At 36.9% G+C, this 27848-nt stretch overlaps 2 protein-coding genes across 12 annotated transcripts in view; one reads left to right on the forward strand and one right to left on the reverse strand.

Moving 5' to 3' along the window:
• ACOX3 (acyl-CoA oxidase 3, pristanoyl) overlaps positions 1-10025 on the reverse strand; it is a 34902-nt gene extending 24877 nt beyond the window's left edge. For 2 of the 11 annotated variants that reach the window (XM_040555555.1, XM_040555564.1), the window contains exons 1-7: positions 9923-9992; positions 6637-6820; positions 4308-4541; positions 3047-3118; positions 1772-1861; positions 998-1141; positions 191-279 (exon numbers count right to left, since the gene is read on the reverse strand). In XM_040555555.1, the coding sequence (XP_040411489.1) occupies positions 191-279; positions 998-1141; positions 1772-1861; positions 3047-3118; positions 4308-4541; positions 6637-6804 (797 nt within the window). In that variant the 5' untranslated portion in view covers positions 6805-6820; positions 9923-9992. Of the gene's footprint in view, positions 1-190; positions 280-997; positions 1142-1771; positions 1862-3046; positions 3119-4307; positions 4542-6636; positions 6821-7606; positions 7681-8710; positions 8837-9788 lie in introns of those variants that run through there. The other 9 variants (XM_040555554.1, XM_040555563.1, XM_040555561.1 and 6 more) reach the window with 8 other exon arrangements.
• Positions 10026-10038: 13 nt separating this feature from the next.
• TRMT44 (tRNA methyltransferase 44 homolog) lies at positions 10039-27003 on the forward strand. Its single transcript, XM_040555565.1, has 11 exons — positions 10039-10423; positions 12394-12511; positions 13349-13568; positions 14813-14881; positions 17205-17312; positions 18255-18326; positions 21144-21250; positions 21843-22026; positions 23144-23534; positions 24490-24606; positions 26566-27003. The coding sequence occupies exons 1-11, from the start codon at positions 10039-10041 to the stop codon at positions 26796-26798; spliced, it is 2004 nt and encodes a 667-aa protein (XP_040411499.1). The 3' UTR covers positions 26799-27003.
• The last annotated feature ends 845 nt before the right edge of the window (positions 27004-27848 follow it).

The raw sequence follows: 27848 nt of genomic DNA on the forward strand, positions 1-27848 counted from the left end.
CTGAAATTCAAGATTCTTCAAAATTGCTTATTTTATTTATTATTTTATTTTTTAAGTAACAACAAATTAAAGCCACTAGAAACCTCAGGTCTTTCACTACCTCAGAAGTACAGAGAATTGACACAGAATATTTGCACCACTACACATGAAATAATGTAGAATGTTTCTTCATTCAAATGGATGGACTTACCCATTATCCAGACCATTCTGCCCAAGTTTCTTTCCTATGTCACCTACCATGACACCTGGCATAGGTAGGAGAGTTTTTGTATCTCGAATCTGCATAGAAGAGGAAGGAAACATTAGTTCAATTGTGGGACAATTAAAATTCTTGGTTGAACTCATCAAACAGTGTAAACATTCCCAACCTGTATTCTGTCATTAATACTAAAGAAAGCTCTCTGATTTTCCAAGCACATAATCATGGATATAACTCATACTTACATATCCTTTCATTCAGGACATAGGTCCCATAATGAAAATTACTTAAGCTAATGACAGTACTTTGTTAAACAAGCCTTAACACAGATCAAACTAGCACTGAAACCTCCTTTGGGTGCACACAGACAGCAGGAATCAACCTAACTTCAATGTAACGATCAGCTTTGAGATATTCCCTGATTTTGTAGTAAATTCTGTTCAGTCTGCAAACAGTCTGTTTTATTATGTACTACTTTTCACCGTAAGTCTCATCCAAGACTTTCAGGACTTCATACAGCATAGGTTATTTCTAATTGTATAGGTCGTGTGATAATCTTTAGGCTTCTTAACTCTTCTGCATTTTCCAACTGCAGAAAACTGACATAAAATTGTCTGTACAACCACCACAAAAATACAGTGAACATTTAAAGATAAAAAACACTTTTTACAATTGCTATAAATGCTGAAGGCATTAAAGTACTGCTCAGACATAAGAAACAGTATTAACAGAAAATCTTTAATTTAACACCCCTCACCCACACAGAAAGACAAAAGATTAGCAATATTCCTATCCTACCTGTACAATAAAGGAATGTAATCCTTGGCATTGTCCATCAGGAGTATAGAGTTGGGCATACACAACTGCATGGGTGGCATGTTTCCCCATATTACCAACCCAGAACTTTGCAGCTTCAAAGTCAGGTGTATTGATGACAAATTCCTGTAGCCAGCAAAAAAAGGAGCAAAATGATTAAAATGATAAAAGCTATTTAATTCTTTTTCATGGACAAGATAATGTTTTGAAAACATCCATTAACTGCCAATATTTCATTCTGTACTGTGCTCCAACAGCTGAGATCTCTCTTACAGTGTTCAACTTTGTAGAGAATTCATGTGGCTAGGAAAACTTTAAAGGAGAAAAAGTTCATGACTTGACTGTAAGGCCTAAATTTCAGCCTTTAAATTGCTCATTAAAGCAGTTAAAAAAGCAAAGCAAAGTGATGGACTTTGAAGCATTTCCTAGATCTTGGGTTAAGGTGAGCTGAGTCCACTGTGGGCTGAAACCTGTGCAGGGACCACCTCCTTCTTGTGCATTTTTCTATGGAGAGGAAGGCTGGCTAACAGTGTGAAAGCGCATTTTCCAGTTTGGACAACTAAGGGACCACGAGTAGGATCTATTCTCTAGAACACACATATCCCAAAATACAGACATAGCTTCAACATTCAGATTTTTTGATTACAAGTACTGTGTTTTCTGGATGTAAGAAGAAAAGAAGAATGTAAAAGATGTGAAGAAGTCTAACCTTAGATTAACAGTGTTAAGTATTATTCCTGTGCATTAAGGACTAACCTGAGTGCTATGATCAAATGTGGCAGTGGTCCGTATGCCTTTGGTATTAGTTCCATGGCTGAGTTCAGTCAGAGCAAAACATCCAAAAATCTAAATAAAGAGATATAAGGCACAATTCAAGACTAGTTTATTAGAGTAATTAAAACCATAAGATGATTGCAATTTCAGCTCTTGGATAGTAACTTGCAATTGCAAGGAAACCAATCACATATAATCTTAAGGCTACGAAATCTACCTGTAAAACATTTTCTTCCTTTCCCGATGGCTGATTTATTCAGACAGGTACAGACTGTTACATCCACTGACTGATAGTTTTCAGCTGTCTGGGCTGAGAGAACTCTTTTATGATGAAAATGGGTGAATCATATGAATATATGCATACACTTGATTCTCCATCAGTATTTGGGAACACCAGCTGTTTGAGGTCACACCGAAATGTGCATATTGCACCCTTTTACCCTACACTGGTTTGGCCTGCAGTATGTACTCTTGGGTACCAAACCTTTGAAAAACAAGTGAAAACAAAAAATGCAGCAGTATATTGCTGTGTCTATTGCTGAGACATAAAAAAAAATTCAGAAGATTCGATAAGCAAGAAGGTGAATGGTTGACAAAGAAACAAGATAAAAAATGATAAAGAGATACAAAAGAAGCACGATGCTCAGTTTGAGTGCACTCAGCGGTATGTATCTTGCACGATCAATGAGGGTCAGGCAATGAGTGAATGCTGAGCAGGAGAAACTGTTCAGGATCGGCTCTTTCTGTATCAGGTAGGCTGCACTTACTGTACAGAGCACTTGGTCCTGGGTCTCCTTTGGAATCTCTGTAGTGTTTTTGTGGCATTAAGAGATTATTATTTTCTGGTTTATAGCATTTCTATGGAATATTTACAACATCATGCCAAGGGCTTGTGCTGCACAGTGTATGATGTAGATGTGGAAGTGTCTGAGAGTTCAAGATTTGCTACCATACTGTTAAAAGACACCGGGCAAAATTAAAATTAATGTAGTGTCATCAATATTGCCTTTTTGGGAGAAGTTTGCAAACTTTGACTGCATGTTAACTTGGACATTCTAATACAGATTCAGGAACTGGCATGACAACTAGCACTGAGAACAGTCAAGGCTCAGTGCTTGAATGTGCTCCTTGGTCTTCTTTTACTTTGCTATTTAGAAGTACCTAGGTACCTAAGTAGATCAGAAATAATAGAAAGGTACAGGTAATGCCATGGTTCTGACAATGCCCAGTTCTCACAAGCTATTCAAAAAAAATTACCTCCATGTTAAAAACTTTTTTCAGTAAGTCTGCAAACCTCATTGAAGCACTCAAAATTGTACCTGCAAATACCTGTAAAAACAAAGAATAATGAATGAAATCAGTAATCCCAGGATAGAAAACACAAATATATATGCAATAGTGATATCCATTAAAGAGACCATGGAAAGGTAGGTTACACAGTTAACTACTACTTAGACTATACCTTGAGGAAGTAAGTCAAGAATTGATCTTGTCATGGACCCTTTACAGAGGATTGAACACTCTCTAAGAGAAAACACTGAATAGTGAGACCAAAGACTAAATGGCCCATTGCTGCAGTATTTTCAAGACAGGATCAACTTTTCACAGTTTGAACCTGTTCAAGCCTTCCCTGCAAACTCTCAGAAATGCTTAGTGAGCTCACTTTACACTTTTACATGTGGATATCTCCTTGAATAAAGCAAAATTTTCAGAATATTCTAGTTTGTTTCACAGCAAATGGTTTGGGAACTGAAGGTAGCTGCTTCAGACCCAGATAAGATTATTGTTTTTAAATCTACCTTCAGTTTTTCTAAAGGGATGTTCACATAACAAAACTCCAGACCTTCCCTGCAATGAGTAATAATGTATTAATTCAGCAAATATTATTTGACCACCTATCATAGAATGGCTCGGGTGGAAGGGACCTTGAAGATCATCTAGTTCCAATCCCCCTGCCATGGGCAGGGACACAGCCCACTAGATCAGGTGGGAAGTTACCTATGTTAAGTATTCTTTCTCAAGTATTCTTTCTGAAAGACTCATCCAAGGGGGAACTGATGAACAGAAGCCCAGCCACTGATGTCGGTGATAACCTCTACACTGATTTCCATTCCTTCTGGATTCTGCCCTGAATCAACACACCAGGGCATGAGGCAAGGAAGTTTCTGATACTTGTATATGGAGCTGTAGAAGTTCTTTTGGCTACTGCTGCCATTGAAGATGCAGAAGAGGACACAAAAGATGGAACTGTAGGCATTAAAATACCTTTCTATAGCTGTGCCCACACTGCTTCACCTTTACTCTCCAGGCAGGATTCCAACAGAGATGGGGCTAAATGACAAAGATCTACTAATGTTATCCCACAGTTCTGTGATTCTTCCAAACAGTTAAACTGAATTTGATTTTTGAAAACAATGGACTAGGAAAAAAATATTGCTTTAATACAATAGGCAGAAAAAAACAGAATTATGGTATTATGAGATACTTAAATTCGAATATATTTTTGAACTGTACTTACACCGCAATGTAAGAAATACTGGAGACACGGAGACCAATCATACATTCCTATACAGATAACCATATTAAATATCTTTAATGGGTTCTCTATGATCTCTTGCTGAGTAAGAAAGTCATACTCAAAGAGTCTTTTACAGCGCAGGAACGTCAGCTCCTGATACTTCTCACGGCTCAAATCTTCTCCAGGACGATGTGCGAAGACAGGATCATTTTCTAGAGCAGAGAAGATTCTGTTCTTGAGGGGGGAAAAATGACATGAAAATGTTAACACAAAAGCATTAACAAAACAAGTTAATGTTCTTCTAGGATAATACTAGGCCTCAAACTACAATAGTTTGATAGAGTCAAGTTTATAAAGGCAAAATCCCACAAAATTAAAAATATATCAAAATTGTCTGTCATTATATATACAGTTCATGCAGCTGAATTTTACAAAAGCTCCTTTGTCATGAAGTAACAAGTGTGGGACTGATTCATTTTGAATGTAAGAAAATGGTTTGTTAAAAGTTACTTGCTTTTTATACCCACTTCATTATTTCACTATGAAGCTGATGGCAGGACTCTAAAGAGCAAGGGCTCTCAATCTGAGAACAAAGGCAAAACTCCAGGGGTAGCATAGAGTTAAAAATATGCTATAACGGTAAAGGCATTAGGCTACCACAACTGTTCTGTTCCCAGGTGAAAGCAGAAGTGTACTCCATTTAATATCTAGATGTGCACATCAAAGTTTTTAAAAGTTTTTTTTTTTTCCCCTCCCCTTAGTTAAAACCACAGAATCATAGAACGGTTTGGGTTGTAAAAGACCTCAGAGATCATTTACTTCCAAACCCCCAGCCATAGGAAGGGACACTTCCCACCAGACCAGGTTGCTCCAGCCTGGTCTTGAGCACTTCCAGGGATGGGGCATCCACAGCTTCTCTGGGCAGCCTGTTCCAGTGCCTCATCACCCCCATAGCGAAAAATGTCTTCCTTATATCTAATCTGTATCCATTTTTAGTTTAAAAACATTACTCCTTGTGCTATCACTACATGCTCTAAAGAGCATGTAAGAAAGTTCTCCAGCTTTCTTGTAGGCCCCTTCAAGTACTAGAAGGCTGCTCTAAGGTCTCCCCGGAGCCTTCTCTTCTCCAGGCTCAACAACCCCAACTCCCTCAGCCTTTCTTCATAGCAGAGGTGCTTCAGCCCTCTGATCATCCTCATGGCCCTCCCCTGGTCCCAAACCAATAGCTCCATGTCCTTCTTGTGCTGGGGCCTCACAGCTCAATGCAGTACTCCAAGTGGGGTCTAACGAGAATGATATGCTACAAAATTTTTTTCACTTCAAATCTCTGTCTTGATGATATCCGCATCTTCTTAAATATACTTTGTGTGATTTAGAAAAAAAATAATAAAGTGCCTTAGGCAAAATCTTAAAAAAAAAAATAAAGTCCTCTTCTCCTCTCTGAAGAGAATGTTGCAGTACAAAGGAAAACAAAAACAAAAACAAAAACAAAAACAGACGATTTCCCATGCTCCTCTTTCAAAGTTAGGGTTATTCTCTCTCTATGAACAGTATGATTTGCTCAGTTTTGAAACTCTCTCAGATGCAGAGCACTTTTTTTTTTTTTTTGCATATGCTTTTAAGTATATCAGTTAGATACAGAATAGGGCATTTTTGATTTCTTTGATCTTCCTTCTAAGATTTTAATACCTACAGTACACCTTCAATATGAGCTTAAGTCCACATAAATCTACACCACCATCAAAAAGGGCAGTTCTGTCTCCTCCTACATCTTCTACATCATGCATTCCCACACCACTTTTTGAGCTGCAATTAATCTTTTTTTTTTTTTTTGGTAGGCCGAGCTTTCAGCCAAGTAGGCAAGCTGAAGGGTCCAACACATGCCACACAAACATTAATACAAGCACAGAAGACAGTATGAACTTACGTCAGGTCAAAGAATGGCAGAAATACCACGTGGCATAAACTTAGGTGAGGTTAAACTAATTGTAAAGCCATGGGATACATGATTTAATGCCTATCATAAAGGAAACTGATAAAATATAGCTCTTTCTCAGTTTGGAATGGACAATGAAGCCCTGTATTGTAGCATTCGTCTGTTTTCACTGTATTGATGATTAGTAATGAAATAAGCCTTACTTGATAGTAAAGTAGGTTACTTCAAAATTCAGTTCTGCTCTGAAAATTGCACGTGCAAAAATAATTTCATGCTCCATAAGTACAGAGCTCCATTAGTACATCAAATACTTGGTGCTTGAAAATCACATGTGATTCTACTGAAAAGACACGTACAAAATTAAAACATGCTTGCTGTTCTCGCTAAGCTTACCTTAAGCTGGATGATATCCTCGCCATCCAGAAACACTGCCATCTCCTTCCAGTTGAAGGAAGCTTTCTTTCGATATTTGCAGAGCGGCCCCTTGGGGAAATCTGGTAGCAAAGTATCCCAGGAACTTTGGTTGCCATTGGCTTCTTTCAGATTCACTGTGGATGCCATTGATAGCTAAACTGTTCTGCACCAAACAAGAAAATATACATCATGAACTGAGGCACTGCAGACGTCTAACTTTTAATAATATAAAGAAATCAAAAGGGTTGTTAATTTAGCCTGTTCAAATGTGTGAATACAGCAGTGCAGAGACAACTAAAAGACTGGCTGTACATTTTTCTAATTCATCTGACGTGGTACAAGCTAAGGAAAAATGTCTTTGATCAAATGTAAATGAACATGGCCTTTGTTATTAAAATATGACCTGCACATTTTAATATGAGCAAAATATGAAACAGGGACAGCATTGGTGAATATTGCATATTAAGATAGGTGATTAGATAAAAGATCTAGGGAAGAAAATTGGATGTTCTAAATAACATAATGTGAATGATTAAGCCACTTCACTTCTATCTGAAATGCAAAATAAAAAAATATAAAAGCACCCAAACATGAAGAGCAAAACAAAATCCTGTTCAAATACAGCAGATACCAATACTATCTCCACATTACTAGTTAACATTCAAGCAATTCTTATGTAAATGTCATGTTTGTTATGCGTTAAGGCTTATTATTGCATAAGTGAAGTAATAAGCTGTTGTTCACGCATAAACAACACAAGTCAGAAGACTTAAGGGAAATGGTAGGAACTCTGCCCTTATCTTCCACTGGTTGAATATATGAATGAGTAACCATGCAATAAAGTCATGTACACCACTGCAAGAAACAAACTCCTGTAAATTCTGCACATTTGCAACTCCTTTGTCTGATTGAAATAAGGCAAGTCATTATGAAAGCAGACTTCCCAAACCTCCAGAATAGTTAGCGTAGTCCTTTGTTAAAGAATTAACTCACGACCATCTACTTTCACACATCTGCAAAGTTCTAGAGAAAAAAACAACAACAACAACAACAACAACAAACAAACAAACAAAAAACCACTGACATTGTGTTTCTGTTTCAAACTTAGCTAGAAGATCTATTTTGGAATACAAACTAAAGTTCTCATGCTTTTAAAAAAACAGATAGAATTTTCTTCATTGTCTAAAGACAGAAACCGTACAAAGACCGTAAACCCTCCTAAACCTGCTTCCAAATAGTTTTGTAATATTCTAATACAAAAAATACTGCTTTTGCCCTTCCTTGTATTTTGCCAAAATGTTTCTTAAGGCCTGAAGTACTGAATAGTGCATGTTAATCTTTTGAAACAGAAAATTTATTATTTTCCTCTTAATCTTTTTCCTTAATTGATTTTTATTGAGAATAGTCTGTGAAATAGACAGTAAAGTTTTTCCTTCTAACTTATATTTTTCAAAGTCTATATGATTTCTAGATATGTCAGATGCCACTATATAAACTGGAAGAACTTTTAGATCAGTTTAGAAATGTTACAGCTGAATTTTTCAGGTGCTAGGCTAACATATATTGATTGATTTTAAATGAAGTTTAGTAATTTCATTTCCAAAATTGGTTGAATAAATCCTGTTTACTAAGACAGGTAACAAAATTTAAATTTGAAAAGTTAAATTGGAATCTTCCAAGAGGAAGATTCATCATTATTTTCTCAGGAAACAAGGACTTTTCTGCAGCTGGAATTCTTCCTTTATTTGGCGAAAGATGGTGTACTTAAATTCATTAAATAAGGATAAATTTTGGGGACCGAAACTGGTGGTAAGATCAAAGGCACTAGTATTTGGCTAATGTCAAGCACTTTAATTAAGTGAACAGAAAGAACTCCAAAATTATTGCCATAACGGACATTTGACTTAATTAGCTAAAAGCCTAGTCAGTTATCTGGGGTGCTAGGAAACAGGGAGCAGGAAAGGTGGAGTGGATAGATTACCGTAGATAACAGTACTGTAAAAGCACAAAGCAAGTATCTGATCAGGTCAGCATGGAATGATACGGTGCCTACCACAGTTCCTACTCATTTAACATTGTCCAGAACTGGGCTAGCTCTCACAGATCCACTTGGCTATGTATACTATACATGCTACCAGTTCCAGGAAGGAGCAGTTCCTTCCACTACTGAGCGACTGGTTTGGAAAGGAAAAAAAGAGAAAAATAAAACCCAAACCCCAGGCACCGAGAAAAAGCATTTAAACCTGAAGCCATACCAACAGACATTACCCTTCTACCGGCAAACAAAAGTGAACTGTAAAGCATTTAAATCAGGCTGAAGTTCAAGGCTTCTAGCTCAGAACAGAGAAAAAATGACATCAAAATACTGCAGTTATTTAAATATGTGTGTGTAAACATTTACATTGTCAATCAACGAGACTGTTCAAATAACAAAACCTAAGCATTCATGAAAAGCGTTCTTGCATAGCAAAACAAACAAAAAAGCATTTCCCTCTCTGCTTTCCTACAATGCTTTGATTTAGTTTCGTTCCAAGCAACAACTTCAAAATTAACTAGAAATCAAACCAGGTATTTATTTACACCAGGAGAATGGCAGTCAAAGGACTGCCCCAAGGTGCTATTTCCATCCTTGAACAACTGTATTCCACTGCCAGTTTGAAATCTGCATATGGGTGTGGCACAAAACAACAATGCAGATTATTTTTAACTCTCTGAGAATTGCTGCTTATATGATAAGTGCTGAGTTAATTTATTTTTTATTTATTTTTAATGTGGAAGGTGCTTCTGCTGGTAATTCAAGTTCATGACTGCACAATCCCCTTTGAGGTTTCAGTTGCACAACCTCTCTTTGAATTGCCTAAATTAAGCACAGAGGGCTCGTTTCTGGTCGGAAAGCAAAAAAATGACTGCACGAGATACCACATTTTACTACAAAAGCGTGCTGACATTTGCTTCTTTGAGCTGGAAGGGTCAGATAGTGGGTCACCTGCGGGGTTACAGCCCTAAAACCCCGAGCAGCTTTCCCATTAAGGAGTTTCTACACCGAGGTACGGCAGTCTGCGCAACTTTGACCTTTAAAAGCCGTAAACACTTTAAAAATCCTCCAGCCTTGCCGCTGGGACCAGAGGTACCTCACACCGTGCTGCTTCAGGAAGGACTCGCAGCAGTTGGCGCCCGCTCCCCACACGGCAGGCTACTAGGAGCCGCTTCCCTCCCGGCTCAGCAGCCGCCCGGCACCACAAATATTCGGGTTCGCAACCCTTACAGGCGAGAAGATTATGAACGGCCGCTCCCTTCACCGTCGCCGTCCCCGCCTCAGGAACTGACGACAGCAGGACGCGCCCCGTCCCGCCTCCTTCCCCCCCACGCCAGCAGGCGGCCATGGGACCGGTTGGTACGGCGGCGGTGCGAGATGGCGGCGCCGCGCTGCCCGGCGGCTTCTGGGGGGCGGTGCGCGTCTGGCTGGAGAAGCCGCAGGTAGCCAACAGGCGGCTGTGCGGCGCCGCTATCGATGCAGAGGGGACGGTGCTGCTCGGGGAAGGCGAGGAAGGGTTTCCCCGCCTCACCGCCGTGCCGGGAGGAGGGAGAGAAGAAGGGGCTGCGGAGCTGGGCCGGCTGTGGAGGGAGGTGAGCGGGCACCTGCCGCCCTCCCTCACGGCCCGGGGCCGGCCGGGCTCCGAGCTCCGCGCCGTGCTGAGGACGCTACTGCCCCGGGCGCGGCCCGCCGGGCCCCCTGCCCCTCTGACGAAGGAGCTGGTGGTACAAGGTGAGCCCCCAGCCCTGGGCATCCCCTCTGTTTGATTGGGGAGGTTAGGGCCTGAGGGAGGGGGGAGAAAATGGCTCATCGTCTCGTCTCCCTTAGGGAGGCAGGAAGGACTGCGCGTCGTGCAGCCTCCTCTCAGAAGCTTCCCCCACAGAAACACTGCTTGTTAACGACAGCCTGCAAGGAGTGACTGTAGCCTTTGAAAATGCAGTTAGTTTTTAAAAACTACATAGACAGCTATTGCATCAGGCTCATCACGTCTGAATTACATGTGTCAATTTGCATGCTGTTGGTTTTGCCTCAAGATGAAGCGTGGCTTTTTTTTTTTTTTTTTTTTCCCTCAGGTACTTGCATTCTGTGGTGGAACCACACTGCAGGAAATCCTGCTAGGACTTAGAGTGGTCTTACTGTGTAAAATTCCTTCTCAGTATCTATGAAGCCTTCAAAACAGTATATGTTTTAGGTTTGTTTTCTTTTGATGTTGTAAGGTGATGTTCCTGAGCTACACCTGGAAAGCTTATGTGCAGGAAAAAGTCTAGAAGATTTTTTTTATTAATATGTTTAAAGTAGAAGGAGATACTGGAACACTGAGAGGGGGTTGACAAAGGATAGGCTGAGAAAGCAAGACTTAATGTTTGCTCTATTGCTAATCATTCTTTCTCATCTCACTCAAAAATTTTGGAGTCCACAGGTATTTTGGTTTCTTTGTTAATGTAATATTTTCATAGTTTGGAGATTTGCAGTCGTCAGTTTTGACGTTAAGCGAAGGATCAGTTTCAAATAGGGAACTTACGTTATTCTAAAGAAATCCCCTTGGATAAGCATTGCTAAGAGTTGTTTTTTTTAACTAGTGCATAGATTAATAATGCATACATATGTGCCATATAGAATAAAGTAAATCCTTCTAGAGTAAGTTTATAGGAAGGATATAGGGAGTAAATTAAGATGGTAAAAAGTAGTAGCATGTGAATAGTAGATTGTATCATGCCACTTGTGTTTCACTGCACTCTCATTTGTTTTTATTTGTAAGTTGTTTCAAAAGGATGTATTCTCTCCCTCTCTGTTTTCCTTTGTGTAGGAGTTAACTGATACATGCATGAGTAATGTTAGAAAAGGTAGCATGTTAAAAGTTGCAGTATATCTTCTTGAAATATGTTAGAAGCACTGAAGGGCATGGCCTGCTGTTACTATGCTCATCTCAACTTTTCCAAAATCTGTGGTGTTTGGAACTTGAGCATAAGCATTTTATTCCATAGGTGATAGATATTAAGATCAGTAGGGTGGCTGCTGAACATAACTTAATAGTACACGTGCCTTTACCTAAAAACAGATCTCAGGAAGTCTCCTTTCTGAGATACAGTATACTAATTTAGGTATAGATAGTGTTTGTATGTTGTTATTTTTCACATGGCTACATCCAGGAGCTCTAATTGGGAAATCTGGATGGCGCTAAAACTGAAGAGCAGCTATACTTCATCATAATCTCAGAGTAGATCCTGTGTTTGAACACAGCAGAAGTGGTACTGATATTATTATGGAATACTTCATAATACTGCTCTGATTGTTTACCTAATGTAAGATTGAGTATGTAAGTCTCCATTAACTTGAAACGTGCATCCCAGATTACTGTGTAATAGGGGAAAGCAGCAGTTTTATACTAGAAAATCTCAGTGTCTGTAGATTTTCAGATGGTTATGTTTATAGATTATGAATAGTCTCGCTGATCGTCTTTATATCTTTTGGAAAGCAACATGCAGTGAAGTGCGAAGAGTAGATCTGCTTCTCAGTGTGCCTGATGTCTGAAATTATTAAACTGTTTGAATTCTCAAAGTTCATCATTGTCCTTGATCTTGCCTCATTAGTATACACTTAACGTAGTAAGAAAACGAAAGTGTTGTGGTTTTTTTTTGGTGTTAACCAGGATGATTTGTACCATGGAATAATAATATGTCACTATTTACATATCTTTTCAGATGTTTACAATGGAACTGCGACCTTTCTGCCTTTGGAGAAAAACAAGGAAGGAAAATACCAGATTAAAAAGTGCAATATTTATCAAATTCAGCTTACGCACATAAAAGATAAAGAATGGTAAGTGAGAGTGGAAGGAAACCCGAATTATTGTAAGAATCACATCATGGTTTAGTGTTGGTGTCCAGGTGATTTGTTTTTTTATAATTTGTGTGATTAGCAAGTGGCATTACTGGCGTGATCTCAGTGCATAGCGTTCAGTTAAAAACGATACATAAAATACCAAAATCAACACAAAACAAATCTATTTCAACTTCAAATGTAATATATTGACTGTACATGTATGTGGTATGTGTATCCTCATCAGTAGGAGATGACTATGTCTGTGGTGGAAGTCAGGTTCTGTTGGTGGTAGTAAGGTTGAAAGATGAAAAGGTTGCTCTTTGGAACCTGCCAAGCTTCAGTCATTAAAATGTGCGGACACCTTGGTCATGAGCGTTGAAGATGTAATTGTTCATGCTGACAGCTTACATAACGAACAAAATCTAAATAAATTTAGAGATCGGGAAATAGTGAAATGTACCAACTGGTAATATATTTTGCTTCTAATTTTGGTTTGTTTTCATGAGGTACTCACTTGTTAGCATTTGGAATATTGTGGTAAATCAGGTTGTTTATCGTATGTGAGTCTTCGGTCATTGTAGTAAATCTAGCATAGACTCTCATATGGTGTTTGAATTAGGAGATAATGAGCTGTCTAACAAAATCTAGGAAAGACTGTTTTATTATTCAGTGACTTCACTTTTATTTTCCTTTTGTTTGTGTGTTGTTTACTTATTCCTCGGCGTACTCATGACTTTTTTGATCTTCCAATTTTTTTTTCCACTTTATTTTCTCTACCCTTGAGTTAGCGAGGTGTGAATGCACTGCATGTCATCAAAGTTTTTTATTTTTAAGGTCTGTGTCTATTGTAGCTCCGTCTTCAGAAGATTGGTTTTCAGATGGAATTACATACCCCAAACTAGCATGGCTTGGAAATGAACTTTTGTCCAAACTGGCTAAGTGGTCTGTGGAGCAAAAGCACAGTGAGTTTAGAAGTACACTCTCACTCATTTCTGTAGCAAAGTACAGCAACGTTTATCAAGAACTTAAAGAAAAATACAAGGAGATGGTAAAGGTAAGTTTGGCAATAAATGTAGTAATAACATGCTTTCCTGCCGTTGTTTTTTCTGTTATTTGTTTCCTGAAACTGCTTCTTCCAATTTTTTTTAATAAAGGAATCAGTTTAATTAAAAATTATGCACTATAGTTCGTTGGATTGTTTTTTAGTCTTTACTGCATATGTGGAGAAAAAAGTAGTTTTTATAGTATTTGGAAGAACTGAACTGGAAAATTTTGAGCCAAATTCACACTAAATACCTGGTGGTGTTAGACATGTTCCACAATGTTTGCCTTCAAAAAAGAAATAAGCAGTAGGTCAGTGGATGGAAATACTAAATCATCCACACAATAAAGCATAAGTATAGCATGTCCTTCTACAAAGCATCAAAGAGTCAGGAAGCAACACTGGTTAAATGTCTATTGCTGTATTTACATTTAGATGCATTAATATGCCTTTCTGAGTCAGAGCAGCAATGTTTTAGTCCTGGGGACTCCTAAAAATGACAATGACAATCTTGTATGATGTAATGGATATTACATCGTACATGTTATACATAATTATGCAACAAACTTAAGATACAGCCAAGGAAATGGGTAAATGCTTTTGTAAAACATTGTGGAAATGTTGAAAGTTTTCCCTGTTGATGTTTCTCCACTAATAAAAAGGTATGTGTGACAAGTGTGTTTGAATTGTGGGTGAGGTAGTGGGTGTTTGTTTTTTTTTAGCTCTGCAGTAGTTTTGTAGCGTTGAACATTTTAATCTGTCTCAATTTTTTACTTAGAAAATAGGGATTATACTTTCTCTGTATTTCTGCTTCATGTTTTGATTCTTCTGTTGTGCCAGGATAATTCTGTCTCATATGTTTTGAAAATAAATTTATGAATACTGTAATTAACAATGATGCACTTAACAGGAGGAATAATATTTTTGCTCTGAGAATTAGAATAAGCAAAAGGATGCCTGCCCTATTGCAGACCAGATGCAGCAGGTTACTTGCAAGGTGTGCATATGGAGCTGTAACGTTCTTGGAAACTCTATTGACTGAAAGTAGACATCCTTTATACCAATATACTTCTGTGTGACTTACAAAATCTTAGTCTTTGTTTACATTTTTTGTGTATATTTTTACTCAATTCAAAACGCATGAAGTGTAGAAGTCTATTGAAGAAGATGAGTATCCAGATCATTCTGAGCTCTCTTTGCAGTATTTTAAGATGGCACAGAAAGTAAGTTTTTTTTTCTTTTTTTTTCTCCTGAAGGTATGGCCTGAAGTAACAGATCCTGAGAAGTTTGTATATGAAGATGTTGCCATTGCTACTTACTTGCTGGTAAGTTTTTATTACAGTGTTTTCAAGCATAACTTGAACCCAAAGTGGAATTCGTGGCTCAAAGGCTATTCAAATTGAGCTTGTATTAGAATCTTCTTTGGTAGTACCCTCAATGGCATTTCAGGGATTTATATACAGTAACTGATTACAAAAAGTAAGCATTTTATAACAGAATTTGAAAGAACAAAACAAAAAACCCTTTAATATGACAAATCAAGGGGGAAAAAAGAAAAGCTTTTTTTAATACTGTGGCATACCACAAAAAATAAGCACAGTAACAAAATTAAAATTAGAGGAACATTAACACTTTTTTGAAGACTTGCAGTCTTCTGTCATAGGATTTTTATGTCACAGACAAGCTGTAGTTTTTTGTTTGTTTTAAAGTGGTTAGAACAGAAAGCACTAACGTACCAAAGAAATAATGATTAGACTGTCCAGTTTGGAGATGAGAAGCTACTGTCACTATGTAGGCACATCAATATTTTGACTGCTATCTAGAGTGCAGTAAGGGTATATCTACCTAGAAGTATAATGCAGACACCTGTTGCATCTCCTCTAAATCAGTGTTTGTAAACAAGTTAACTCACTCACAGATCTCATTGAGGACTATTTTAGTTTGCTAATTGTTTGCTTAAACTTAGAACCTCAGTTCCTTACCCCATAAAAATTTTTAAGATTGTCTGAGGAAGCCTAACTGACACAGGCTGCTCTCAAAACCTTGAATATCATATTGATGTGACAGAAGATACTTCACTGGATAAATGATCATCATGACGTTGGCTTGTGGAAAGAGCTATATAATAGACTTTTATCATTTTTCCCACCATGACAGTAGTAGTTGTTGAATGTTGAAATTATAAAGTTAAGTCATGTACATGAGGAATTATACTAGTTGTAGCCCTGGGAAAATTCTCTAATGACACTGCTGAAGAAGTTGTGCATAAAAATTTGCAAGACAGTGTTTGTTTACAGTCATAATGTTTTTTAGTTGAAGTAGAAGTAACTTTCCAAAAGTTATTAAGGTGATCCAATAACTGGCTTGTATAAATGAAAGCTTAATATATTGATAACCTAACCTCCATAACCATAATCAGATATGAATATATAATAACTCATTACTTAGAAATATGTTAAATGAGTGACAAAAGGTCCAGTGTTAAATTAATATGGATTTATAGTACTTAAATTGATATGATGAGAGGAGGGATCATCTGACCCCTTCATTATACTCTGCAGTCATATAAACGGTGCCTACTGTCTAGACACATTACCAGAGAAGTACCTGTTCAATTTGAATTATAAGAAACTCATCAAGGGGTGGAGGATGGGTGTGATCTGAGTAGGAGGCGATTAGAGTTTTCTGGGTTAGTCTGGAGTGCAGAAGTGCAATGATTGCTACATTTAAAAATATAAACACAACCATATAATCTTATGGTTTATCTGGAACTTCTTTTTCTCTGTCTAAACTGACAAAATAACAAGTAGCAATGTTACAAATTTTTGTGGTTAAATATTCTTGACAATTTCTGTTATTCATGGGGAAAATAAGAATTCAGAAGCTAGAGGACGCACTTATTGAGCAAAAAAGAGTTTGACAGGAGTAAGAGGAGACTAATCCATATGCTGCAAATATCCTATTATTAAGATTAGTAATTTCCAAATTGCATAACTATGTAGGAGTAACTACTTACATACAGAGCACGGGCTAGAACTGGACTAAAAGCTTTGGGGTCCACTTCAGCTGATTCAGAATTTGGGGCAGCTGACTCTTGCAAAGTAAATTACAATTTCTTGTCTAGGCTGTAAAAAGGGATGTTGCAGTTCATAGCCAATTGATTACAAAGGACATTTTGCTTTTTATTTTCATCTCTGCACCCAATTCTTTCTTTTATACAGTGGATATAAAGCCTTCTGTAGTGTCACATGCGGAGATACTGTTCGAAATTTAATTGCTGTTTCCTCATGTTAATCTCTTGTGCCATTTATTTCAGCAGCTTATTTTTACATTTATGCTTTCCCTAGCCCAACCTATATTAATTTCAACTTCAGGCACTCAGAAGTGAGTGGAGGATGCTTAGCACTTGGAAAACGCTCGATACTTTGAAACGTAATCTTACTCCTTCCATTAGCAGTTTGAATATATTGTGTGGTTTTTGTTTTTTTTTTCCTTCTCAAGTTGCTTTCTCTTTGAGTGCTGTGGCTGTCTTCTGTCACTTCTTCATTGTCTCCCAGCATTCTCCTTTCATTTCATACGTCTTTTTACTGCTTTCTGACAGGGAAATTTGAGAGTGTAAGCCTAAAATGTTTTCTTTTCTTTTCTTAGATTCTCTGGGGAGAAGAGAGAAAGGAAAAAGGATTGGCCAAGAAACAGTCATTTGTAGATCTTGGATGTGGAAATGGTCTACTGGTTCATATTCTCAGCAACGAAGGGGTAAATAGAGTGCATTTTAAAACAAACAGACAAAAGATATCTTCATTATTCTTATTTTGCTGTCCTTTGGCAGGCAAATAATCAAAGTTCAGTTAATTCTTGTCATTAGAACAAGACTTTGTTACTCTTTAGTTATCAAAAAAAAAAAAAGCAGAGCTTTAGAAACCTTTTAATTATTATTAATTTTTTTAAGTGAAATTGATTATCCTGAAGGCTATTTATTTTTTCTGAGGTAAGAAACTAAAAGGGAAAAGAAAAAGTAATGATATGATTTAGTCATGTTGTAGATCTATTAAAAAGGAATGGGTAATGTTAACATAAATATTCTTATTTGCAGTAGCCTTTAGATTAGATGTTTTTCATAAAGTTAGTTTTATCAAAACTGAAATCTACTCATCAAGGACTTAAAATGGATTTCTATATCTTTTAAAGCAATTCTGGGATTTTTTATTTTGAAAAGGCCTAACAACATCCTGTGCTTTTGGAAGTGAAAATGTGGCAACAGCAAAATTCAATTTCTTGAGGCATAGTTTTTGAAAAGAAAATAGTAAAAAAAAAAAAAAAAAAAAAGTCACTGAGAGCCAAGAAAAGTTGGGTCAGTCAGTTTCAGAAAATGTTATTTGTTATTTCTTCCGCTTCTGGGAAGATACCATAAAAGTTGAGAGCCAGATTTTCAACAGCAATCTAAATAGGTATGCCCAGATCAATTATCAATGTAGTTATATCTTTAATGTATCCTTTTCTTTCCAGTCTGGTATAGAAGGGAAACAAGGGATTAGAAGTATTCAATTTATTCCTGAAATGATGAAGCTGTGTTTCATTATGCGTCCAAATTTTAGTGTGACTGAAGTAGTATATGCTAATATGTACATTTAGTCAGCTTGTTTGAGAATTTCTACTAAAATTGGTACTTACGAATGATACTTTGTTCAAATATTTCAGCACTCTGGTAGAGGAATTGATGTGAGGAGAAGAAAAATATGGGACATGTATGGACCAGAAACTCATTTAGAGGTATTACGCAAATGTATGTCAATCTCATTCATTTGTAACTTTATTCATTTGTTCATTGCTTCAGACTGTGTTGATGCAAATGTAATTAAAAACACTGGGTTACTGACAATTGTCTAAAGCAATGTGTGGGTTTGGTATGCTGCCATTCATGTCCTAAAGGATTATAAAGTAAGATGTAGAGGGGATTAATACAGCAATGCTATATCATATGCTTGCTTATTTGCAATTTACTTTGTTTTTCAGCTGAGAACACTAGCATGATTTTTTATTGCTTGTGCAGACATGCACACTATGAAACAATCCTTGATTTTTACGGAAGTTCAATAGTGAGCATCTTCATTTGCACTTTCTGTACATCACAAAAGATGTTAGTTTCCAAAGTTGTGAGTACTTTATTCATGAATTAATAACAGAACCACTCTGAAAGTAATTCTGATCTTATAGTGCTCTGTACTCTTTTGGGACAAAATTGTTGAACCTCAAAGGAGCCAATTCCTCTGCTGTTCTGACCTTGTGGTAAGTCTTTGCAATAACAGCCTTCAAAAAAATGGACAGAAAAATGAGCCTGAAAGAGGGATTGTATTTCAAGTTCTCCATTCTTGTTTTTATGAGGACAGGAACAATCTGAGCACAGGCACATTTGTTTCAACTCTAGCTGGTTTTCGTTTGATACTTGTTTAAGTGTGGCAGTGATGAACAATTGTCCTTTGGAGGTGAAGTGTTCCTGGTTTCTTGTTCTCTAGACTCCTGGAGTTTCTCACATTATTCCCTCAAATATTGTCAGCTTCCAATAATACACTAAAATACTTTTCTGTCCATAGCTATTCTCTGGTAGGTTTGGTTGAAAGTCAGTTCAACAAATCTTTAAATGCTAACAACTTAACGTTACATCAACAAAAGAGTAGCATCTTTCATGGTTGGGAGGTGGAACAGTCATGTTGTGCAGCCTTCTCTCTGCCACCATGCCATTTTACGTATAGACTGCCAAAACTTTCAGATTCCTTTCTTGCAGTCTGCAATCAGATCTTCTTGAAAGGCTTCAAGAAACAATCCAAAACATGAAGCTTTAGTACTCCTTCATTTCTGTTGTGCTATATCAAATCACTTGAGATCATACCAAACAGCACTTTCTCTTTTTCCTTCATGTAACGTGCTCCTTTTTCTGCCCCTTTTTCTGTATTGTGGAAATCTTTGAATTTTGTATATTTGTTTCATTTTAGAGTCTCACTATTTACAGTTCCTCAAATTTCTTGGCTCACAGGGAAGCTTCTGAACATCAGCTGTCACTCTGCAGCATGAGGCAACAACAACAAAAAAACTTTTTTTACTTTTTATAAAACAGTTCACACGGAACACTTGAAAAAGCCAGACAAACTATAAAAATATCCAAAATACGTATAGAAGGAAACTATAAATTTATTTGGGAGGGAGTTGGATAACAATCAGGAAGGATGATTTTGCAAGGTTCCCATAGCCACGGGAGCCACAGAAGGAGAAAGCACCTGCTCACAGCCTTTTGTTACGATCAGAAGTTAATTTTGTTTTGATCTTAATTTAAAGCATGAGTTGCAGCATGGATATTGGCATTTGTGACATTCAATGTCAATACTAACGATATAAATGAATGTAAGAGGTGGCGCTCTGGATCACCAAACTGCTGTCAGATATAGCAAATACAAATGTGATTATGGGTTACTGTCAAAATGTGGAGTACAACATTGATAATTCACGCTATGCCTAAATTGAATAATCAAAACTGAAATACAATGTAAGAGTAACTTGCTTAACCATAAGAAAACACTTATCGAACAGTTGTTTTAACATATGCCAACCTTGCAAAAAGAAATCTGTATATAGATTTCCAGATACGTAACATAAGTAAAAATTGAGAGGGATTTGGTACTTCAAGTAGATGATTATATACCATATTGATACTTAAAACACCTAAAACAATGCTTTCTGAAGAGGACAATTGGGATGGAATTAGAGCTAGTCTGAGAACAATTGGGATGGAATTAGAGCTAGTCTGAGATTTCTGAAATTCCCTATTAGTTTTTTTGAATTCCTGTACAGATACTGTTTTGCATATATGTGTGAATTTGGCATACATTCTATATATAAAATGAGAGTCAAGGAATCATTTTCAGAATTGTTATTAAAGTTATTTAGAGATTTGAATTTGAAACAGGACTGTTTATTCTTCAAATCTGTTCAATAATTATTGTCAGATTTTTACATGTTTTTAGAGAGGAACTTGGATGAGAACGTTCTGGCAAGGTACACAAGAAAAAAAGTGTTGGGCTGGATTAGGTTGGTTATAAACAAATGGTAAGGTTGAAAAGTGGTGTTCTGTATACTTGGATTTAATTTAGGAAATGCCTGTGAAAGAAGAGAAGATAGCAATGAATCAGAACACAGCTTCCCTACTGTGTGAGACTGAGACATAGCAAATGAAGTGAGTCTCTGAAAAACTGGGCCCAGAAATACATGTGATAGGAGAATGGCAAGAAATCATAATCAATGTATAAGATTTGTTAACGTATACTTAGGATGTCAGATACCTTCATCAGACTTATCATTCCACTCTTTGTCTGACCAACATGTTGTGGGTTGCTGTTGCTAAATTAATTCTTTGTAGCTATAAAAAATACTGCCTGGCAAAACTGTAAGCTGAGAATAATATTGACGGCTTCTGTGGATTCTCATTCACCTTGTATTTTTCCTGTTGTAGGATTATATATTGTTGTTTAGTGCTTTATTGGCAAATAAATCTAAAGAAACCTGTAATAAATCTTCAACTTTTTTAATTTTTTTTAGGAATCCTCTATCATGCCGGGTGACAGTCATCTATTTCCAGATACTGATTGGCTGATAGGAAACCATTCAGATGAATTAACGCCATGGATACCTGTAATTGCAGCGAGGTACTTGGTGGAGGTGGGGAAACAGGAGGGAAGGAATAAAAACATAATTACCTATACGTGCTTGGTGAAAATTGCTGCTTTTGCAGCTGCATCAGGTGTTCTTACAAGTTTTGCTTCTTGTGATGCCAATTGATTATTTTTACAAAATGTTTTTTTTTTTTTGCTGTGGAGAAGCACAGAAATAGTATTTATTTTCTCATGGAATTCAGTACAGCATTTTGCTTTTGAAGTTCAAACTGAATTTTGTATTTATTCCTTAGACATGAATCTAGTTTTTAAAAAAAATTACTGTTAGTCCTGCCTTTCTTTGAACTGTTCTGCTTATCACAACCAGCTGCAATAGTTTGATACCTAGACATTTAGTCCTGCAGACTGTGTTGGTACAGTAGTTTGCTATAGCAAATACTTCATGAAACAGTGACTTTGATTATACTAATAAATTTTCTGGAGGAACATATAAATTGTACTTTGTGAAGCTCTGTCACCTTCATAAAAATTTCCATCGTTGCCTGTGTCTGGGCTATTTCTTAAATGTATGTGTGTTATCTGAAATAACTTTCCATTCAGCAGTTATCCATTATCCTTCCCATAGGTCTTCCTATTCGTGTAGCTACTTTGTGCTGCCATGTTGCTTCTTTGATTTCCATGGAAAATACAGCCGAAGACAAAGCAAGAAGACTCAGTACAGAGAATATCTTGATTTTGTTGCTGAAGTGGGATCTGTATGTGGTTTTCACGTGGAAGAAGACTGCCTTAGAATTCCATCAACAAAAAGGGTAATTTTGGACTCTGTAGGGCTTTTATCTTTATTTTTAAAGATGCTGTCTGAAGCGGGGCTTGTTTAAGAAAAAAAAAAGGGGGAAAAAAAAACAAAAACAACTTTTTGCTCAGGCAGCTAGTGATAGGACACAGAATCACAGAGTGGCCGAGGTTGGAAGGAACCTCTGAAGATTATCTAGTCCAACTCCCCTGCCGAGCAGGATGAAGTGAGACAAAGGAGGATGGTTTTAAACTAAAAGAGGGGAGATTTATCTTAGATGTTAAGAGGAAATTCTTCACTCAGAGGGCAGTGAGGCACTGGAACAGGTTGCCCAGAGAAGCTGTGGATGCTCCATCCCTGGCAGTGCTCAAGGCCAGGCTGGATGGGGCTTTGAGAAATCTGATCTACTGGGTGGCATCCCTGCCCATGGCAAGGGGATTGGAACTAGGTGATCTTTAAGGTCCCTTCCAACCCAAGCAGTTGTATGATTCTGTGATATTTCTTCATTATTGTTTTGCGAGATTGGAGCATAGTCAGTTGCATTGCTTCAGATAATGTGCTTTGAAGATAGATTAAAAATACTCATGGGTTTCTTGAGTAATCTGCTATATTAAAGTTAACATTGTAGGTTACAATCCTAAATACAAGAAAGAGTGAAAGGATTTATGGTTATTTATTATACTTGTCTGTAAGATGGAAAACTTTTACACTGTCTTTCTGCCTTTGTTTTTCCATCAGCTTATGTTGGTTAATTTTATTTAACTTTGCTGTTTTTCATGTTACATGGAATTCGAACTGAAATGTTTCTGGAGTAGAAAGTGGTGTTCAGCTCTAATTTTGTAAATAATCTGAGAGTCAGGAGCTCTCTCTTTGGCCTGTGCTTGTATGGCCAAAAAGATGGATTATGCCTTGGTTACTGGATTTCTTCTGTAGCACCAGTATTTGAAAACTAAACTTAAAAATGCCCTGAGGTGTTAATGAGCATTGAGTTCTAGTGGATATCTCCTGTACTTTGGTTTAGAAATCTCATAAAACGTGCTGTTTTATGTCTGGCTGGGGGGCTGTATGTAAGTATGGGACTCTGTTTAAATACTATGATACAAATAGTGATTTACCTATTTCTGCTAAGATAGGTGTGCCTTATTGGAAAAAACAGGACCTATCCACCTACAGAATGTGCTTTGATTGACAATCAGATAACACGGTATATTCATAATCGTCAGACTTGTGCTGTGGTTGCATGTGACAGAGGAGTTGGATTTAATCATAAAGATTGCTCTGATGACGTATGCAAAGAAGCAGCCTCAGAACTTCTTGAAAATGAAATGGAAACTGCTGGTAGAATTTGGATGCCTGGATTTCAACCCAGAGAAAAAGTAGAACAAATCAGAAATTGTGCTGCCCTCCCTCGAGATTTTGTAGATGATGTGGTTCTGAATGTGGCAAATTTGCTATTAAATGCGGTCCCCCAAAAATCATGTTCTAATACTCACGGTGGAAATATGAATACCTGGAATCAAGGAGGTGAGATTGTCTTTCTGGCAATGCTTTCCGTTACCTTTTACCTTTGCTGGTGGAGGGTGTTTTTTCCAATGAATTTACATGTTTGTAAATTTAGTAAGTGAAATAAACTTTAGGAAATACCATGACCTGCAAAAAAAAAAAACACACTTTGCTACTATACAATGTTTTATTGCACTCTGGGGTGCAAATAAGGCGCATAAGTGTATTTTGAAACTCATGTCTTTGCTTGTTTTTCTTTTACTCTATACTTGAGTACTACGGCAGAATCAACTTAAGCAGAACTTCTCCCTGTTTCACTAAACATAACTCTGCATCTAAGTATCTAAGTTGGGGAGGATCTAAGTTTATTTTTGGATAGTGACAGAATAACTAGCTATAATTCTTGAATAAGTGCTTTGAAGTGCCATTTAATTACAACATGATTAGGAATTTTTAGTTGGCTTAGCATTAGAATGAAAAGGAATGGAAGTTGCTGTTTATTTTATAGGCACTCAGTAAGTTTCATTTTCCTGCACCCATATTTATTATTTACTCACTGTAGTTTGTTATATGCTACAGGATATGCTATATTATATGCAGTTATATGCTACTGTTAAAGGAGAATGAGTCATTTTCTTTCTACTACATGCATGTAAACTTTCTACTATGTGCATGTAAACAGTGCTTAGCACAATGAGGATTATTGCAAAAAAAAAAAAAAAAGCAGGGAAAGAAAAAAAATGAGTCTTACTGTGGAAATTCTGACTTGAGACCTGTAGAATGAAAACTGCCATTTTACAGACAATATAAATATAAAATATATAATTTATGTTTGTGATATTGGGAACACAAAGTTGTTACAGTACTTCTATATAATTCATAGATTCTGTTCATAATTGTTAATTTATACAAAAGTTAGGGTTTTCAAGGATTTTAGATATACACATTTTTATAGCTACACCATTATTTATTACAGAAAGCCTTTCCTTGAGAGAAGTAGCAGAACATTTAAATAAAGAGACTTTAAAGAGGCTGAAGAGTGAATATGGAGGCTTACAGACACTGCTCAAGAACAATCATCAAGTATTCGAAGGTAAGGAGTAGATAGGCATTATTTGTTTGGCTTTGCTTTTAAACTTGACTGAAAAGTTACCATTGTAGTGTGGAAAAATGAGTATTTTTTTGTGCCCCTTCATTGCTCCGAGATACAGTTAGTAAAGCTTCCTTTTGAATAAGACTGGTAAGGCAATCAGCTTTTCTAGATCAATTTTGTCTGAAAAGACAGCCCTTCAGTTAAAGTGGCTAATCTAATACTGTTGTTTGACCAGGGAGATTTTTTCCTTTTCTTATAATGTATTGATGATTTACGGGGCAGTCAAATGGAGAGAAAGTTTGCTAAAGCATTTAATCCAGACTTGGTCTGGCCTTACCAAGCCCTGTACTATAAATGCTGATGACAAAATAAAACTAGCCTCCTGTAACTGTGAAGCTTGATGTATTTATATAGTCTGTGGTAGTATGGCTCAAAGAGCTCAGTAGCACAATTTTGTGGCTGGCTTGCTTTGTTCATAGCTGTGATGGTGGTGGGTTATCTACTTTTTTTTTCTTCTCTCCCCTCTTGTCCCCTCTTATAATGTGGTATGGGGGGTGTTTGTGTGTGTGTTTTTTTTCTATGTTTGTTTTTAATTTGTCATGGATGTTATCTGCATGTTACCTCTGAAGAAGGACTAAGACTACATCTTTCTCAGTAACTTGCATCATGTGGAAAGTGCCTGGGACTTCAATAGAGACCAACGTTTGATTGTTTTCTTCAGTAGTCCGTCATTGTAACAAGAGACTTCTGCTAGTGTATGTTGTGGAAGGACCTTGTTCATGCCAAAGAGAACAGAGAAAAACATGGGTAGAGCTCTTATTTTCATCACAAATAGATGCATGCATTCACAAAGAAAAACCACGAGTAACTGATCTATGAGCTCTAATAATCTAATGAGATCTACTGATATGCTTATTTTAAGTCTGAGAGAGATTTTAAAGCACTGAACCCACTTCTGGATTAGCCTTGTATGAGTTTAGAGCTATTTCTGCATCACAAGGAAACTTGGAAGGATAAATTCATCCAGGCTTGAATGTGTGATATTAAACTTTCGCCAGACTCAATATTTTTTTTTGAACTTCTTTTTTGCAAAATGGTATCAGTTAAATATTCCAAGCTATAAGACTGTGATACAGAAAGTCATACTGAAGCAGAATATGAAAATAGAACATGGCAACTTAGAAGTGGCAGATTCTTCCCTCTTCGCTTTCACCATTTTTTGTCATCTCCTTTTTTTCTCTTTCTTTTATTTCCTTACACATTTAAGGAGTTGATAGAGGTTCAGAAGTTTGTGTATGCAGTTTATGGTCCTAATTCATTAAATTAATTTACTTTTTCATTTTTATTTTTTTAAACAGTACCAAATCTTTGTTAACAAACCATCGTGGCTACCCATCCTATTCATATGAAGGATTAGACTTGTCATTTCTTTGGTGCAGTGCTCTTTTGTGTCAGTTGAACCATTGTCTTTGCAAGAGCATTTCTGTGTAGTGACAGTATTAGACTTAAACTAGTTTTTTGCTGGTAATTAGAGTTTGAATATAGAGTAATGAAATGTTGAACAAGGAAAGGATTATAGTTCTTAAAGTTCAAACTTTTTTCAGAACTTGCAATCTAAATTCTGAGGATTTTGGTAGAAATTATCTTACCTGATATATTTTAAAAAAAAACACATGTCTATGAACCCTCTTATGAGGACGATAAAAAGGTGCCTCAAACTACTCAGCATGATGGTAAAACATCTCACAGGGCAATTGATCAATTTTTCTTTAGACCATCTCTATATTACTTCAATTTGTTGTGCACATCTTTCTATTTCTGTACAAATGGTACATTTGGTTTTGACTGAGTGATCCATTTGTAGAAAATGTTATTTGCTGACTGTCACTATGCATTTTTTCCAGTATTTCCCATGGCTGTCTATTAACAGCTGCGTTTTTGTTTGTTTTTAAATCTTAGTTCTAAATGGGAGAGTTCATATTCGTGACTGGAGAAAAAAGAAGCCATCAATGAAAACTAAGCCTGAAGTAAAACGATGCCTTTCAGCTGAAGCATATAAAACACGCCTCTGTTGGTTTTTCATTCATCATCCGAATGGTTGTGCTTTGCCTTCTGAATCTTGCCCATATGCTCATGGGACTGAGGAGCTAAGACAGTCTCAGACTATTAAAAAGAAAAAACATATACAGTGATAAAAATCTGCCACTTATGTTTAGGTTTGTGTGCATAACTGAATTTGACTTTGGGACCACTTGGTGCATGAAGACCTGTAAAGTTTGGAGTTTTTTTCTCATTTCTATGTATCTTATTTTTCTAGTTGGTTTACAAGTTCTCCTGTATTTTAATTCTTTTATTATTGACATGGAAAGGTTACAGTAAAATGTATACATACTTTTGGATTTTGTTTATTTTCTTTAAAAGAATGGCTTGTCTGACATGCATTTGTGTAAGTGCAAAAGTTTACACTCTTCACAGTCCTTGATCACATCAGATGTACATGATGTACTTGCAAACCCTAACATTTAGTTGTTTTGTTCAATACTTTCCAGGATGATTTATGGTTTTTTACTACTCACAGGGTCTCTTGGGAGTAGAAGTGGATAGGCTTCACTCACTTCTGACTTGTGACAGCCTCTTTACTGTGGAGTAACGCTAATTATTATCCTTCCTTTCTTGGCCAGACCTAGTCCAGCAAAAGGATTGTTGGATTGAAGAATAACTTCCTGGGAAGTTATGGAGGTTAGAGAAATTGCATAGGAACTGATTACAGGACAAGTAGGTTTAGGACTACGGGTAACTAACGCATGTAAGAACTCTGTAAGAGCACAGGGACTCTGAATCACAAAGAATGGAAATAATTGAAGACCAAGAACAGTGAAAGATGACACTGGAAAAGGGTTTCAAAAGTTTCAAAGCCGCTTTATTTACTTCCTTTGCTTTCAGCCAACAAATTGCAAAGAACTCTCTGAAGTGTCATGTTCCTCTCTTCCATTTCTCTTCTGATCCTGGAAGAAGTGGCTCTTGGTAGATAACAGCTAACCTAGGTTGGTTTTTAATTACACTTTTCCAATGAAAGGGGAATGAAATACATGCCTGACTCACTGAAGTCACAAATACACACGTGGTAAGACTAATGTATTAAATTTAAAACTAACTTTTGTTTTTCTTTGTGCAATGCTATGATAACTAGTATATTAGTATAGTACACTACTTCTGTTGTATAGACCCAGTTCCCTAAACTC

Source organism: Cygnus olor, chromosome 4 (genome assembly GCF_009769625.2).
Source record: "Cygnus olor isolate bCygOlo1 chromosome 4, bCygOlo1.pri.v2, whole genome shotgun sequence".
NCBI lineage: Eukaryota > Metazoa > Chordata > Aves > Anseriformes > Anatidae > Cygnus > Cygnus olor.